The sequence below is a fragment of the Sinohyriopsis cumingii genome, chromosome 2, assembly GCF_028554795.1.
Source record: "Sinohyriopsis cumingii isolate HCF-2022 chromosome 2, ASM2855479v2, whole genome shotgun sequence".
NCBI classification, from domain to species: Eukaryota; Metazoa; Mollusca; class Bivalvia; order Unionida; family Unionidae; genus Sinohyriopsis; species Sinohyriopsis cumingii.
Window position 1 is genome coordinate 120,252,575 of NC_142962.1, and position 13,741 is coordinate 120,266,315.

Genomic DNA, 13,741 nt, shown 5'->3' on the forward strand with positions numbered 1-13,741 from the left:
TCAACAATGATGTTCAGGACGGACATGCTCATGTATGTCCGATCCAAGTGGACCTTTGTCCACAGGACCAACAGCAGCCTGTGGATAAGAAGAGTCTATATAGAGAGACAAGGTTGCCTCAAAAGGACTCTGATGTATGGCCCTGCTGTAAGACGAAGTTTGAGGAAAAGAAGATGTCGCAAATGCCCTTTATGTTAAGGGCATATTAACATAAACCAAAGGCCCTTTTCAGGGCCCCCATATATCTCGAAAAGAGATAGCCTTTCCATTGCCTACCCCTTTTTTTAAAATTTAAAAAAAAAAAAAAAATCCCATGTTAATTTCCCTTGTCGCTAAACAGTCCCACGATTTTTCTCCATGTTAAATTCCCTTGTCGCTCAACAGTCCCACAAATTTTCTCCATGTTAATTTCCCTTGTCGCCAGATTGTCCCACGATTTTTCTCCATGTTAATTTTCCATTGTCGCCAGATTGTCCCAAGGGGGTCTGTAATGCTAATTCCCATTGTCGCTAGGGTATCCCCCTTCACTACTATCGCTCAGGTGAACTTCTACCATTCTCTCCAAACACCAGTGCCCTTCCATCCAGACTCTTCTTTTCCGTATAGCACTGTATGCAATGTGTGTGATCGACCACGTTGACTCGATATGCATCGAGTATCCCGCATTAAACAACATGATGGAAATAAATGATTTTACAATCTTGATTATTTTAATGGCACAATGCTTCCATTTAAATCCAGATTAACTTTGATTATGAGCATTTGATTATCAAAGTAACTGAGCCGTGTATATATGATATTGACAAGGTGATAACTTCTACACGTGCACTGCTTTGATCTTTGCTTGGAGGCTACATACCTTGACAAAGACAGCTTTCCGACAAACGTCCTGCGATAAGGCTCTTTAAAATATTCAACATGTAATGTACATGTAAATATTAAAAACTAATATTAATAAAAGATTACCATGAATATGAAAGTGAATTCAACCCCAAGCATAGAACCTTCAGGAATGTTAAGAAGTGTTATCCAACTCAACCTCACAGCCCTACCTATCATTTGGCATTGGTTCATTTCAACACGTTTGAAATCTTGCGTTTTATTGCATGTTTCATATATAGTCTGGCACGATAAATAAGATCAATTTTCAACTTATTCCTCTTCGATGAAATCATTTCTAAATTCTCTCTCTCTCTCTCTCTCTCTCTCTCTCTCCACATATTTGTAGAATACTAGATAAACGTAAGAGCACGAAGAGGCTGAAGGATATCAAAGACATTAGAAAACAAGAAAGATCAAACTTGAAAGCCATACATAGATCTAAAAAGTAATACATGCAACGCTTTTAACATCTCAGAAATTTATTGACAGAATTGCGATACAGTAAAACATAAATACTGAAATGGATATGACTAGAACATTATTACCTCGAATATGAATGTAAATTCAACCCCAAGCACCTGAACCTGCAGGAAAGTCGAGGAAGCGTTATCAAAACCGCCAACTCAATCTCACAACCCTACTAAGTTATCATTTGGCTTTACATAATGTAATGCTTACATTGAACTAGGTCTATACTGTGAGAACTATGTCTATACTCTGGTAACTACGTCTATACTCTGGGGACTATGTCTATACTATGGGGACTATATCTATACTCTGTGAACTATGTAGCTGTGCTTATATCCATGTGCACAAAATAACATTCAAAGATAGAATATTAAACAGATTAAGTAATGTCGTATGGTCTTTAAATTTGGGGAGATTAGTAATTTATAGGTTAATAATTGTTTTATTGTTATGTCAAAATAGAACAGCAAATAAAACCCCGATTCAAATAGTAACCTCCATTTGTGATCCTAAGATGCATTTTATATTTCCAAAGACTTACAAAAATGATACTAACAGCTGCCTCGCTTGGCGCTCAGCGTTAAGAGGTTAATGTTAGGACTGGTCGGCCTGGTGTCAGGATAATGTGACTAGGTGGGACATCGTGCTATATGTCTGCCGCCTGATGCCTTAGTGCTAGACATCACTATAAACTGCCACACTGCAGACATCGTAGCGATATGACTGAAAAATTGTTAAAGCTACGTTAAAAATCCAAATCACACACACACACATGCTTCAATTTTTTCAGTGCTAAGCGACAAATAAACACCTGCAAAATTCCATTTAAAACCAGGTTAGCTTTTAGCGCTTTCTCGTTCACAGTCTTTTTGGCATCTTTTGACCACGAGCATTTAAGTGTCAAAGTCACTAAGCCGTTTATATATAATGTTTTCATTATCATAACTTCTACACGTTCATTGTTTCAATCATTGCGAAAGTCTTGGCAGACATCGTCTTCCGATAAGGGCTCTAGCAATCATGATCGGAATAGCCTCTCATATTTCATTTTGGTTATAACCTTTGACAATTAACTTCTGAGATCAAAACCTTTTCCCGATACAGTTTTGATGTTTGAATATTTCCTCGTATACTTATTTGTGCCTTTTTTTAAATAGGTTTTGTCGGATTTACGGACGTGTACTATACTAAGTAGAATACAATTGGAGAGTATGGGGTCATAGGGTGATTTAGGTCGTTACATAAGCGGTACTCCAGCGGGATATGGTACCTTTAGATAAAACCTGTTTTTCATTTTGTTTTAATGTTGCGTAGAACATTAATGTAACTTGAATGCACTCAAATAACCTCATAGCCATACTCCAATCACGTTCTGACTAACACTGGTCAACAGTGAAATCATTACTGACTTGAAAAGGCCCTAATCTGTAGTATTTTGGTGTGCCGAACACGAATATAACCGTGAAAAATTTGTATTGGCTCTCGTTTTGAAGATATTCATATACCTCATTTTCTATGTTTCACTGTGTAAATTTCTCCAGTAGGACTGCAGCAACATCCGGAATAATGATGTAACATTGCATAATACCATCATGCTCACATCATCCACAGTTGATTGCATCATTTTCTGATGCAATGCAATACTAATGCCATGCGGCTGCTGAAGTAAGTTGACGTCAGCAGTGTACTATACATGTGTAGGCCTATTATACTAATGCCAGGCGGCTGCTGAAGCTGACGTAAGCAGTGTACTATATAAAGCCCAATCAGATAGGTTCAGCATTTAAAATATTTTAGACGTTGTGCGAGACAGTTCAAGCTAATGTTACATAAAACTTATTATTTTATCCATTTACGTACAATAAAGAACAGTAATGCCTCGAAAGTGTGTTAATACCGCGGACAATTTTTGCTATATTTGTGGGGAAGTGACATTTGCCAACCAGAAGAAAAGTATCAATTCTCAAGTGAAGAAGGCATATCATCTTTACTTCGGATGCAAGGTTGGTGACCAAGACAAGCCTTGGGCTCCGCATATATGCTGTGCTACATGTACAACACAGCTTTCACAGTGGTTGAATTGCAAAAGGTCATCAATGCCGTTTGCAGTCCCAATGGTGTGGAGAGAGCCAAGCAACCACCTAAATGACTGTTACTTCTGCTTGGTTCCTCCTCTTTCCGGCGGAATAACGAAGCGAAAGAAGTCGAGAATAGTCTACCCAAACATTCCGTCTGCATTGAGACCAGTTCCACATGGTGAGGGACTTTCTATTCCAGAACCTCCAGCAGAATATTCTCTTGATTCATCTGACGAAGACAAAGGTGAGTCGACCTGTTCTTCTCCTGGTCCATCAGCATGCAGTGATCCAGATTTTCACTGTGGTGCATCATCAACCCCACACAGAATAACACAGGAAGAACTAAATGACCTGATTCGTGATTTGGACTTATCAAAGAACAAGGCAGAATTGCTAGGATCAAGACTCCAACAATGGAATCTTCTAGAAGAAGATGTCACAATTACTGCATATCGAAAGCGCCACCAGCAATTGGAGCCTTTCTTCAGAAAGGAAAGTAATCTGATATTCTGTTCCGATATTGAGGGCCTCATGAATACTTTAAAAATCACTCATGACCCACAAGAATGGAGACTATTTGTGGACTCTTCGAAACTGAGTCTCAAGGCTGTGCTTTTGCACAATGGAAACATTCTTCCATCTATTCCAGTAGCGTATGCTGTCCACATGAAAGAGACATACGATAACTTAAGGCAGCTACTGAATTCCATTGAGTATAACAAGTACAGCTGGCACCTCTGTGGTGATTTGAAGGTAGCTGCCCTTTTAATGGGACTGCAGCAAGGATATACAAAATACATGTGTTTCTTATGCGAGTGGGATAGCCGAGCAAGGGAAATGCACTACATGAGGAAGGAATGGACTCACAGGCAGAATGTAGCCATTGGAGAGAAGAATATCCAACACCCAGCTCTGGTTGAGGCTCAGAAAATCTTGCTACCACCCCTTCACATCAAACTAGGTTTGATGAAGAACTTCGTGAAAGCCATTGACCGGACTTTGCCAGCATTCCGATACCTGCATGAAAAATTCCCTCGACTCAGCGAAGCAAAGATTAAAGAGGGAGTTTTTGTGGGTCCTCAGATTCGAGAGCTTTTCAAAGATGACCGGTTCAACAACTTGCTGGAAGGTGACGCGAAACAAGCATGGAATGCTTTTCGCCTAGTTTCTACAAACTTCCTCGGAAATGTTAGGGCAGAAAACTATAAGGAACTAGTAGAAGACATGTTGATGAAGTATAAGAAACTTGGCTGCAATATGTCTCTAAAGATTCACTTCCTTCATTCCCATTTGGATTTCTTTCCTAGCAACTGTGGTATTGTTAGTGATGAACACGGCGAACGTTTTCATCAAGATATCGCAACAATGGAACAAAGATACCAGGGAAAATGGTCCACTACAATGCTGGCTGACTACTGCTGGACACTCCTCAGAGATGCTCCCGAACAGCTGTACAAGAGACAGGCGAAGAAATCTAAGATGTAGTCAATGACTTGATTTTTTATAGGTAGGCTATTACAGTTGACCTTTTACTATTGGAATGCATTTCGTTATGTAAACATTAATTTCTTGCAGATTACAAAAAAACTAGAGCCAATTTTGCAATTTGACTGTCATATTCGTGTTCAGCACATAAAAATTGATAAGAATTGACTAATTTTATTTCAGTAACATGACTTTTGTAAAAATTTGTTGTCCAGTGTAATCAACAGAGAGTCATTGCTATATGATTGAAGTAAGTTTTTTGCCATACCTGGCTTCATCATTTTTTGTCGTATTATTGCATAATTGGACAGGAAGTACGGAAGGTAAGACAATCTCATGCTATTGCTCTTGGAATAAGAAGATTCCTGGGGACACCATGGAAATTCCCGTCGAATCTAACGGAGACTTCGGATGGTTTACCATATAAATGTCATTCTTCTAAAGGAAAACTGCTTTGAAAATACAAATCTTTCTAACAGCAATGTCTGCATTTACCTGAAAAGCTACATTGCTTTATTTTCTGACACACTTTCTCATAGTGTTATAGAACTATTTTTTAACTGAAATTTATACTGTACCTGCAACGTATCAACACATGACGAATGTATCAGTAATTTCAGATTTTTATCCATGGAAAAAAATCATAAGAAGGTGTGGGGAGTGGTGGCCCTAACATTAATTCATTTCAATACTTTGGAAATTTTATGTTTTACTGCATGTGTTATATATAGTCTGACACGATAAATGAGCTCAATTTTCAACGCCTTCCTCGCTGAAATTGTTAACTTCTCTCTCTCTCTCTCTCTCTCTCTCTCTCTCCCTACCTATTTCTGGAATCCTAGATAAACGTAAGAGCACGAAAAAGCTGAAGGATGTTAAAGACATTAGAAAACGGGAAAGATCAAACTTGAAAGCCGCAGCATAAATAGATCTAAAAAGTACTACATGCAATGCACTTAGCATCTCAGAAATTTATTGAAAGAATTGCAGATACAGTATAACATGTATATGTTGAAATGGATTAATAAGAAATCAAAATCCCATGACTTAGAAAATAAAAATGTTGGTCCCTAATATAATTGTGGTATAATTTGGTACGTATCGCGTTAATTTCTTTATTAGGGTGGTACACAATGGTATGCAGCTGTTTACTTCAAGCACTATTTTCTTGAACAGTGTGGCGTGACAGGGTTGTTATGCCGTCACTGTGGTACGTTTGGGTAGGGTGCTTCCAATGTTTATTTAAATTATTATGGAAGTCCCACCTAGGCTCGATTTTGGTTGGAAGTTAAATTAGTGAAAGATAGATGTAAAGCACCGAGCCCCCAGTCAGCAATACCGACGGTTAAATCATCGAATATACAAAAATGTGAAATTCAATGACAATTCAATCATTAAATGATTAAAATTTCCCAAGTACTCTCCTTCCGCTCGACCCTGTGATAGCCTATTGCATCATTTGATTAGTAGTGTGGGACAGCTTTCCACCCGTCATTGTATTTTAGTCATCTGTGTATTCTTCTCTCCTATTCCTCCAATTCCTTCTCCTCTTCCTCCCGACTTTCTCAACATTCCTTCTCCTCCTCAACTTTATATACTTCTCCTCCTTTTCCACTTTCTCATCCTCGACTCCTTTTCCTCCTCATCCTCGACTCTATTACGACTAGACTTGTCGACTCAGACAGCGCTGCTAGTCTCACTTCTGTCTTCCCTCTTAGAGATTCGGGACTCACTAAACTGAAAGTTCTGACCCCCAAAAAGCTTCCTGTGAAAACACAAGGACGATACAATATTTTCCCAAGCCCACTCATCTCACACTACACACAGCCTATCATCAGATAATAGCTATTAACTTTCTTCGGTCACCCATTTATTCACATCGAAATACTCATACGTTCTTGTATGGTAAAACAACGTCGTAATAAAAGCACGATGACAATTACTTCTCATACATACATCAATAAATTGTGTCACATCAGTACATATTCCTAATCAAATTATACTAAACAACATCACAACAATCAGACACATTTCTTTACATTACAACTCACACAAAGTACACAAATATTCAAATATCCATGCACTGATATATCCATACATCCCTTATAACTAATCTTACACACTTTAACCATTTTCGAAATTCACAATTCAAATATGTGTAAAATCTAATATATCACATGAATAAATGCACTATTTACTACTAAGTAACCTAATAACGGATGACAAATTAATTCTGCCCACCAGCTAAAAATCTACATAATACTGAAATACGCCTGTAAATGAACAATATAAAGGTAATTATACGTACTAAATGATCATAGTAATTAAGTATGCATACTGCAATAATTACAATTACAATTACAATGCCGTAATATTCTGCAAATATCGAGCAAATAACCTACTGACCTTTACGAAGCTTTGTCTTTCCTTACAATCTGTTTCTAAAGTTTTCCCGCCAAATTACAAGTGGCTTTCTCGGATTAATTCTATTTGCTCAACAATCTTCCCAGGAGAACTAAATTTTCGCTTGCTAGTTAGAAGGTATAAGTCGTATCGAAATTGGTACAACACCCTCCGTCTCAATTCCGATTGGATGTCTTTGATCTGATCCAATCAATCTTAGCAGACAATGTCCTTCTCGCTGTCTGTCCACGTGGGGCGGATTTAGAACACACCCCGTTCCCTCGCGGTTCCTCTAATCGAGGACAAAGCTATAACACCTAGGTAGGAAGTTGCGTTATCTAACACCTGTGCCGATTCGAGATGCCAGAACTTCTCTCTGGTCACGGTAACCTTGCGTAAGAGATTAACTCTAGCCTGCGTCATGTTTAGACAGCAACCATGGCTTGTACTAATACCTTAGTTTTTACACGACTTACGAACTGGTGTTGAGCAAACGTGATAAACAGTAATAACCCATTCTTATTCATGTTATATGATGCATGGCAGAGCTTTTCTTGAACCGTCCACATTCACACCCACAACTAAATCTTTACGTTTTATTTTAAGAAAGACTGGCTCAAGGAGACTGAAAGTGTACCTGACGAAAAGAAGTTCATGAATTTAAGATAAGACCAATTTCTCCTTTTAACTGTTGAGTGTTCAAACCATTTCTTATGTTGTTCTGCTAGCTGATATAGTGCACACGTTTGGAGATATTTAACGATAATCGTCGTGACAGCCATATTGGATTGACATCAGGCACCATTTTCATTTACGACCAGTTCGGTATATAAAATGTCTATTGTCGAAAACCCCATGTTTATATATCAATATATCTGGTAGGAGAAGGAATAATAACATTTTAGAGATAACAATTATGGTGGCTGTATTGACGGTTAGTCATTTTCATTAATGACAAATTAAACACCACAGGAACTCTTCCATTCAAGAGAAGAGAAAACAAGACTTTTAAACATGGACACATATTTAACGTCAGATCAGCAACAAAGATTTTAACAAAACACTGAATTCTTTTAGTGAAAATCCCATGATTATTTGAGCATTCAGGAGGGAGAAGTAGTGATAACAAGATTTTTAAACCGGTAACCGTGACAACCAAATTAGATATCAGATCGGAATAATTTTCCTTTAGAACAAACAAGGCATGATAAGAAGTCTTTTAGTGAAAACGCTACGTCAACAGAATTTTCCATTCAGGTTGAGTAGTGATAGCATTGTCAAGTTCTTCGCTGTGACAGTTGTGTTGAACCTCATATCGGCACCATTATCATTAGGACCAATAAGACACCACAAGCCGTACTTTGGTGAAACCTCGTGTTGCTACGACAATCCATTCACGAGGAGAAGCGGTAAAACGATTTTCAAAATGACCGCTATGGTGGGCGCATGTGATGCTCGAGCAGCTCCACTGTCATTTAGAACCAACTAGACCATGGGATGAATGTGTGTGTAACGTTTCATTGCAATCCTCCAAATGGTGTATGAGGTGTAGCGATTTAAAAAAAAATCTCGTGCTAAGGTGGAGGGATGTAGACCTACAATCCAATAAGCTCTTCTGATCTATGACCAAAAGAGCTCAAATTTAGATGTAAATCAGTGAATATATATATATATATATATATATATATATATATATATATATATATATATATATATATATATATATATATATATATATATATATAATTAGCATGTAAGGTATTCCTTATAAGAAAGAGCCCTGACTAATGTGTACTCATTGTGTGTTAATGAGTGGCTATTTTAGAGTTTGCCTTCAGACTCGCTCTCTGGCACGTTTTAATTTTGCTCAACACTATCTAGCACAGTGGAGATATCTTCTTGCCCGCAAACACGGTAGCAATGTTATGCTATCCGTGTATATCGTGACAGGGTTACAGCCAAACCCCTAGTCAAAAAGGGCGATTTATTTGAACTAAAAACTGCTGACCTCACGACTGAATGTACCATGTGTCCTGTAGCTAAACTCCGTAAGAAGCATTACAATGAGCCACTGTGCCTAATTTGAACCCACAAATAAATGTACATATTTATCAAACTGTACTATAGTTTGGTGGGCGAGATTATAACTATTTTATTGTAATCCTTATTAATTTTGAAAAATATTATTTGTAGAAGGATCCATACAAACAATTACATATAAAAGTGAAACATAAACGAGAAAACAGTAGATAAAAAAGAGAATATACATAGGGCAAAGATGGGTAAGACAGTACGAACATCAAGCAACATAAGACACCGAAACTTTGCGTACAATATACATGTCCTAAAAGAACCACACGGACAAAAAATATTAAGACAGTATTACATATCCGAGATATTATATCAAGCAAGTGTACGTAAAACGGATAATTGGGAAGAAAGAATACGAACACGATACACCGATCACTTAGTGATCACATAAATCTTAAAGAACACGATACACCAATCACTTAGTGATCACATAAATCATAAAGAACACGATACACAAATCACTTAGTGATCACATAAATCAGACACATTTTCTTCGTAACAATTTTGAGGTTGGTAGCAAATTGTACGTCTAAAAGAAGTCATTCCATACCATTGAACTCAAACACTTACAGAATTGCTGTTATCTATTACACTATGTACGTAAGGCTTTGAACCTGTACGGTGGAAAATCACAAAATTAAATCTTTGTTCACACATGTTGGTAAACCTGGATAATTTTGAGCATATAATATACACAGTTTTCAATGTTTATAACTCCTAATTTTTTCTTCAAATTTGTATTAATTTTTTAAAAACTATTTAGATGTATTCTTTTACTCGTCATCTTTATTTCCTGGAGAAAACGCTTGTTCTGATAAGTCCTATTTTAATCAAGTATCTTTAAAGCATGTCCTCGTTCGTACTAGAATCTGAACGGCACATGAGTATCTTGAGTAATCGAATGCATTTCGTTCTAAATCTGCTATCCCACACTACGTAAATAAATGGTTTTGCCATGTTGTTTAGCAGGTAGAAGCGAAGAAGTGTATCGTACAGAACTATCTCGTTGTTACTCATGTTGTCCCAGAAGGTTTCGTCAGTAGCATTCAAAAGAGAAACAGAGAACATAGGTAGATACGCGATGATAAACACAAATGTAATAGTAAACATTATCTTTGTTAGTTTGGTCTTAGGTTGATGGTTTTGGTGTCTGACTGAGTTGTAATTAGCATCACTTGATTGTGACTGAGATCGCACTGTAGCTCCAGACTGGAATAGTAATGTACTTGCTTTTTCATGCTCGTTTACTTTTATGGCACTTGAACAGTGAGTATCTTCTCTCGTCAAACTTCCATTTTTTCCACAGGGATTACTCTCATCGTGCTCTGTAACATCCGTCTTGTGTACTCTCTCAGGTGGGTTTTTAATAACCTTCTGATATGAATGACTTACGTCGTTTCCAATCGCATCTAATCCTACACCCTTTTTCGGCGGTGTTGCGCATGCTTTCCCGTCATCACTTTCAACGGTAGCTTGGTGTTTCTCTGGTGATCTCATGCAGGAGGAAAACGAGAAAAATATGGATTTAGTGTCAAATCTTATCTTATTGACATTTGCAGATTTGACCAATCTATTATAATATTTTTCCTGTTTTATCACAGCCCGCCAGATGAAGATGTAAAGTACAATGAGAACTAATGTAACAATTACGAAGATTAGTAGTGTAAATCCTGTGTACACTATCGGAAATGGGGTATCTGCAAAACTGTCATCAAAGAAGCACTGAGAACCCGTAGTATTTCCCACTCCAGTATGTATTGTGCTTTGTCCGTACATTAACAGATAAGGCCACGTCACTACCAGTGAACATGAAATTGCTATTACACACGTACGTATAGATTCCAAGTTGATCTCCTCGTTTCTGAGTGGTTTGCATAATTTCAGGTATCTATCCACGGCAACTACGACGAGCATAAACATAGAAGCAATCGTAGCTAGTGTAATTAGGAAGGTTAATATTTTACAAGCAATGGGGTAAATGTACGTGTAGGGATTCATTAAATCCAAAACGTGATATGGAATTCCCACAATACATGCTGTAATATCCAAAGTAGCCAGACAGACTATAAATATTCTGGTGGGCCTTAGTTTGTGGACGATGATAACTAATGTATTTCCAAGGAGCCCAAGCACCATAACGATGACGTAGAACACAGTGACTGGGACCAAAATCATTGCTTCTGCATCGTTAATTTCCTTTAGAGTTAGCAGAGTAAATCGCTCAGTCAGGTTTATAACATCGGGAAACGAAGTATCCATATTTTCTTCTGGTACAGACACATTCATGGTCATTGGAATCTACTCTGGAGAAAAAGAATATGTAAAATTATTTATTCATTTTAAAGATGTAATTTTATATATTTTTGTTTCTTTATAATAAGATAAAATTGTCTGGTATTACTAATGTGACGGATTTCGACAGTCATCAAGAACATATATTAATTTTAATATGCCATAGGACAATTCTGGGTTTCCTCTGACCTTTTAACCCCGTGATAAATATTATTGAGATATATATGTTGAGGAGGAAGATGAGAAAGAGTTCTCCGAAGCCGCATAATAAAAAGGGTTAGCTGCTTACTACCGGACCTAAACAATAAAGCATTGAGTATTACCAGTATGAAATTAATAAGAATATGATTTATTTTCTCGGATATAACAATTAAACCATATTATGTTTCTTGACTAAGCCATCACTTGAGTCCAAAATACAGTGTTTACAAAACTGGACATTGTACTTGGCCACTATCCAAACTCTCTCGGATCTCCATGTTTTCCCTGATATCACATGTAAAAGGATGACGTGATACAAACGGCCTATGAAGTGGCAAAGTAGATCTGATTGTTCGAATAAGTAATTAAAAAATCTTTTTAAAGTTAGAAAATATGTTATACTTATTGGTCTCAGGAAGGAAGGGTTCAATAAAATGTCGCTTTATTATGGAACACAATCCCATGCCACTACCGCGCCGTTTCAGCTAACTTCAGCGTATGCAGCATCAAATCAGGAATAGCAGCAGGATATGACAAAATCCTGTCTGAGTTTTTGAAGCATCTTGGCCCTAAGGCAAAGGAATGGTTCGCTGCTTTTTACAACCTGGTTGTTAGGGAAATGTGCATTCCGACCTTGTGGCGACAGGCAAAGATTATTGCGATCTCAAAGCCTGGTAAAGATCCCCACAATGCGGCGAGTTATCAGCCGACCTCCTTGCTTCCAGTCTGTCTTAAGGTACTGAAGCGCCTGATTCTCCAAAGAATTGATCCAGACTTGAAGAATATCATAACTGTTGAGCAGGCAGGCTTCAGGCATGACCGTAGCACTTACGATCAAGTGCTTGCCCTGACTACGTTTGTTGGAAACGGCTTTTAGAGGAAGATAAAGTGGCTCCTAAGTTCGTACCAAGCAAATGGTTCCTAAATTCTTACCAAGCAATTGGTTCCTATCTTTCTACCAATCAATTTATTCCTAACGTCTTACCAAGCAATTGGTTATTGCCTTCCTACCAATCAATTCATTCCTAACTTCTTACCAATCAATTCATTCCTAACTTCTTACCAAGCAATTTATTCCTAACTTCTTACCAAGCAATTGGTTATTGCCTTCCTACCAAACAATTCGTCCTAACTTCCTACCAAACAATTGGTTCCAAGCTCCCTGGCAAGTAATTGGTTCATAGTTTCCTACGAAGCAATAGGTCCATAGATTCCTACCAAGCAATTAGTTTCTTGCTTTTTACCAGGAAACTTCTTCCTAACTCCCTACCAAGCAATTTGTTCCTAGCTCTCTACCAAGCAAATCGTTCCTAGCTTCCTAACAAGCAATTGGTCAATAGCTTTCTAACAAGAAACTGTTTCAGAAAAACAACAAGTACAAGAACCCAACAAATCTAAGTAAATAAAATTCCATTTGCTATCACTAGAAAAAAAGAAAGAGAGAAATAGCGTTTAAAGAGTAATACACCGATCTGAGAAAAACTGCAAGTTTTAGATACTTCTTTTCACATCTGTTGTACTTTTACTTTTACAACTGCCATCAAATTTTGGCCTGTATAATAACCTAATTTTTGCAAACGTGTTAGTTTACATTTGTAGTTAATTTTATACGTGCAACCTAATTTTGTTCACATATACGCAAATCATTAGAAGGGTCCGATCTTTTAAGTACATTTGTGGCATTCCTTTTTAGCACGGTTATTTTTTTCACAGTCTTCATAATTTCGTGTGGACATTGTGATGCCGTCCGTTTGTGTGTTCGTTGGTCCCTTCTAAAAACATAGGGTAAAAATTCACGAAACCTTGTGAAAATGTTTTATAACTAGAATGATCATCTGCAC

At 37.5% G+C, this 13,741-nt stretch overlaps 1 protein-coding gene across 6 annotated transcripts in view; it reads right to left on the reverse strand.

The window, feature by feature from the left end:
* Nucleotides 1–5,869: 5,869 nt before the first annotated feature.
* Nucleotides 5,870–13,741, reverse strand: part of LOC149805701 (dopamine receptor D2.L-like) — a 61,395-nt gene continuing 53,523 nt past the window's right edge. For 4 of the 6 annotated variants that reach the window (XM_089950357.1, XM_089950356.1, XM_089950355.1 and 1 more), the window contains one exon: nt 5,870–11,710. In XM_089950357.1, the coding sequence (XP_089806483.1) occupies nt 10,248–11,699 (1,452 nt within the window). In that variant the 5' untranslated portion in view covers nt 11,700–11,710 and the 3' untranslated portion in view covers nt 5,870–10,247. The remainder of the gene's footprint in view (nt 11,711–13,741) is intronic. The other 2 variants (XM_089950354.1, XM_089950359.1) reach the window with 1 other exon arrangement.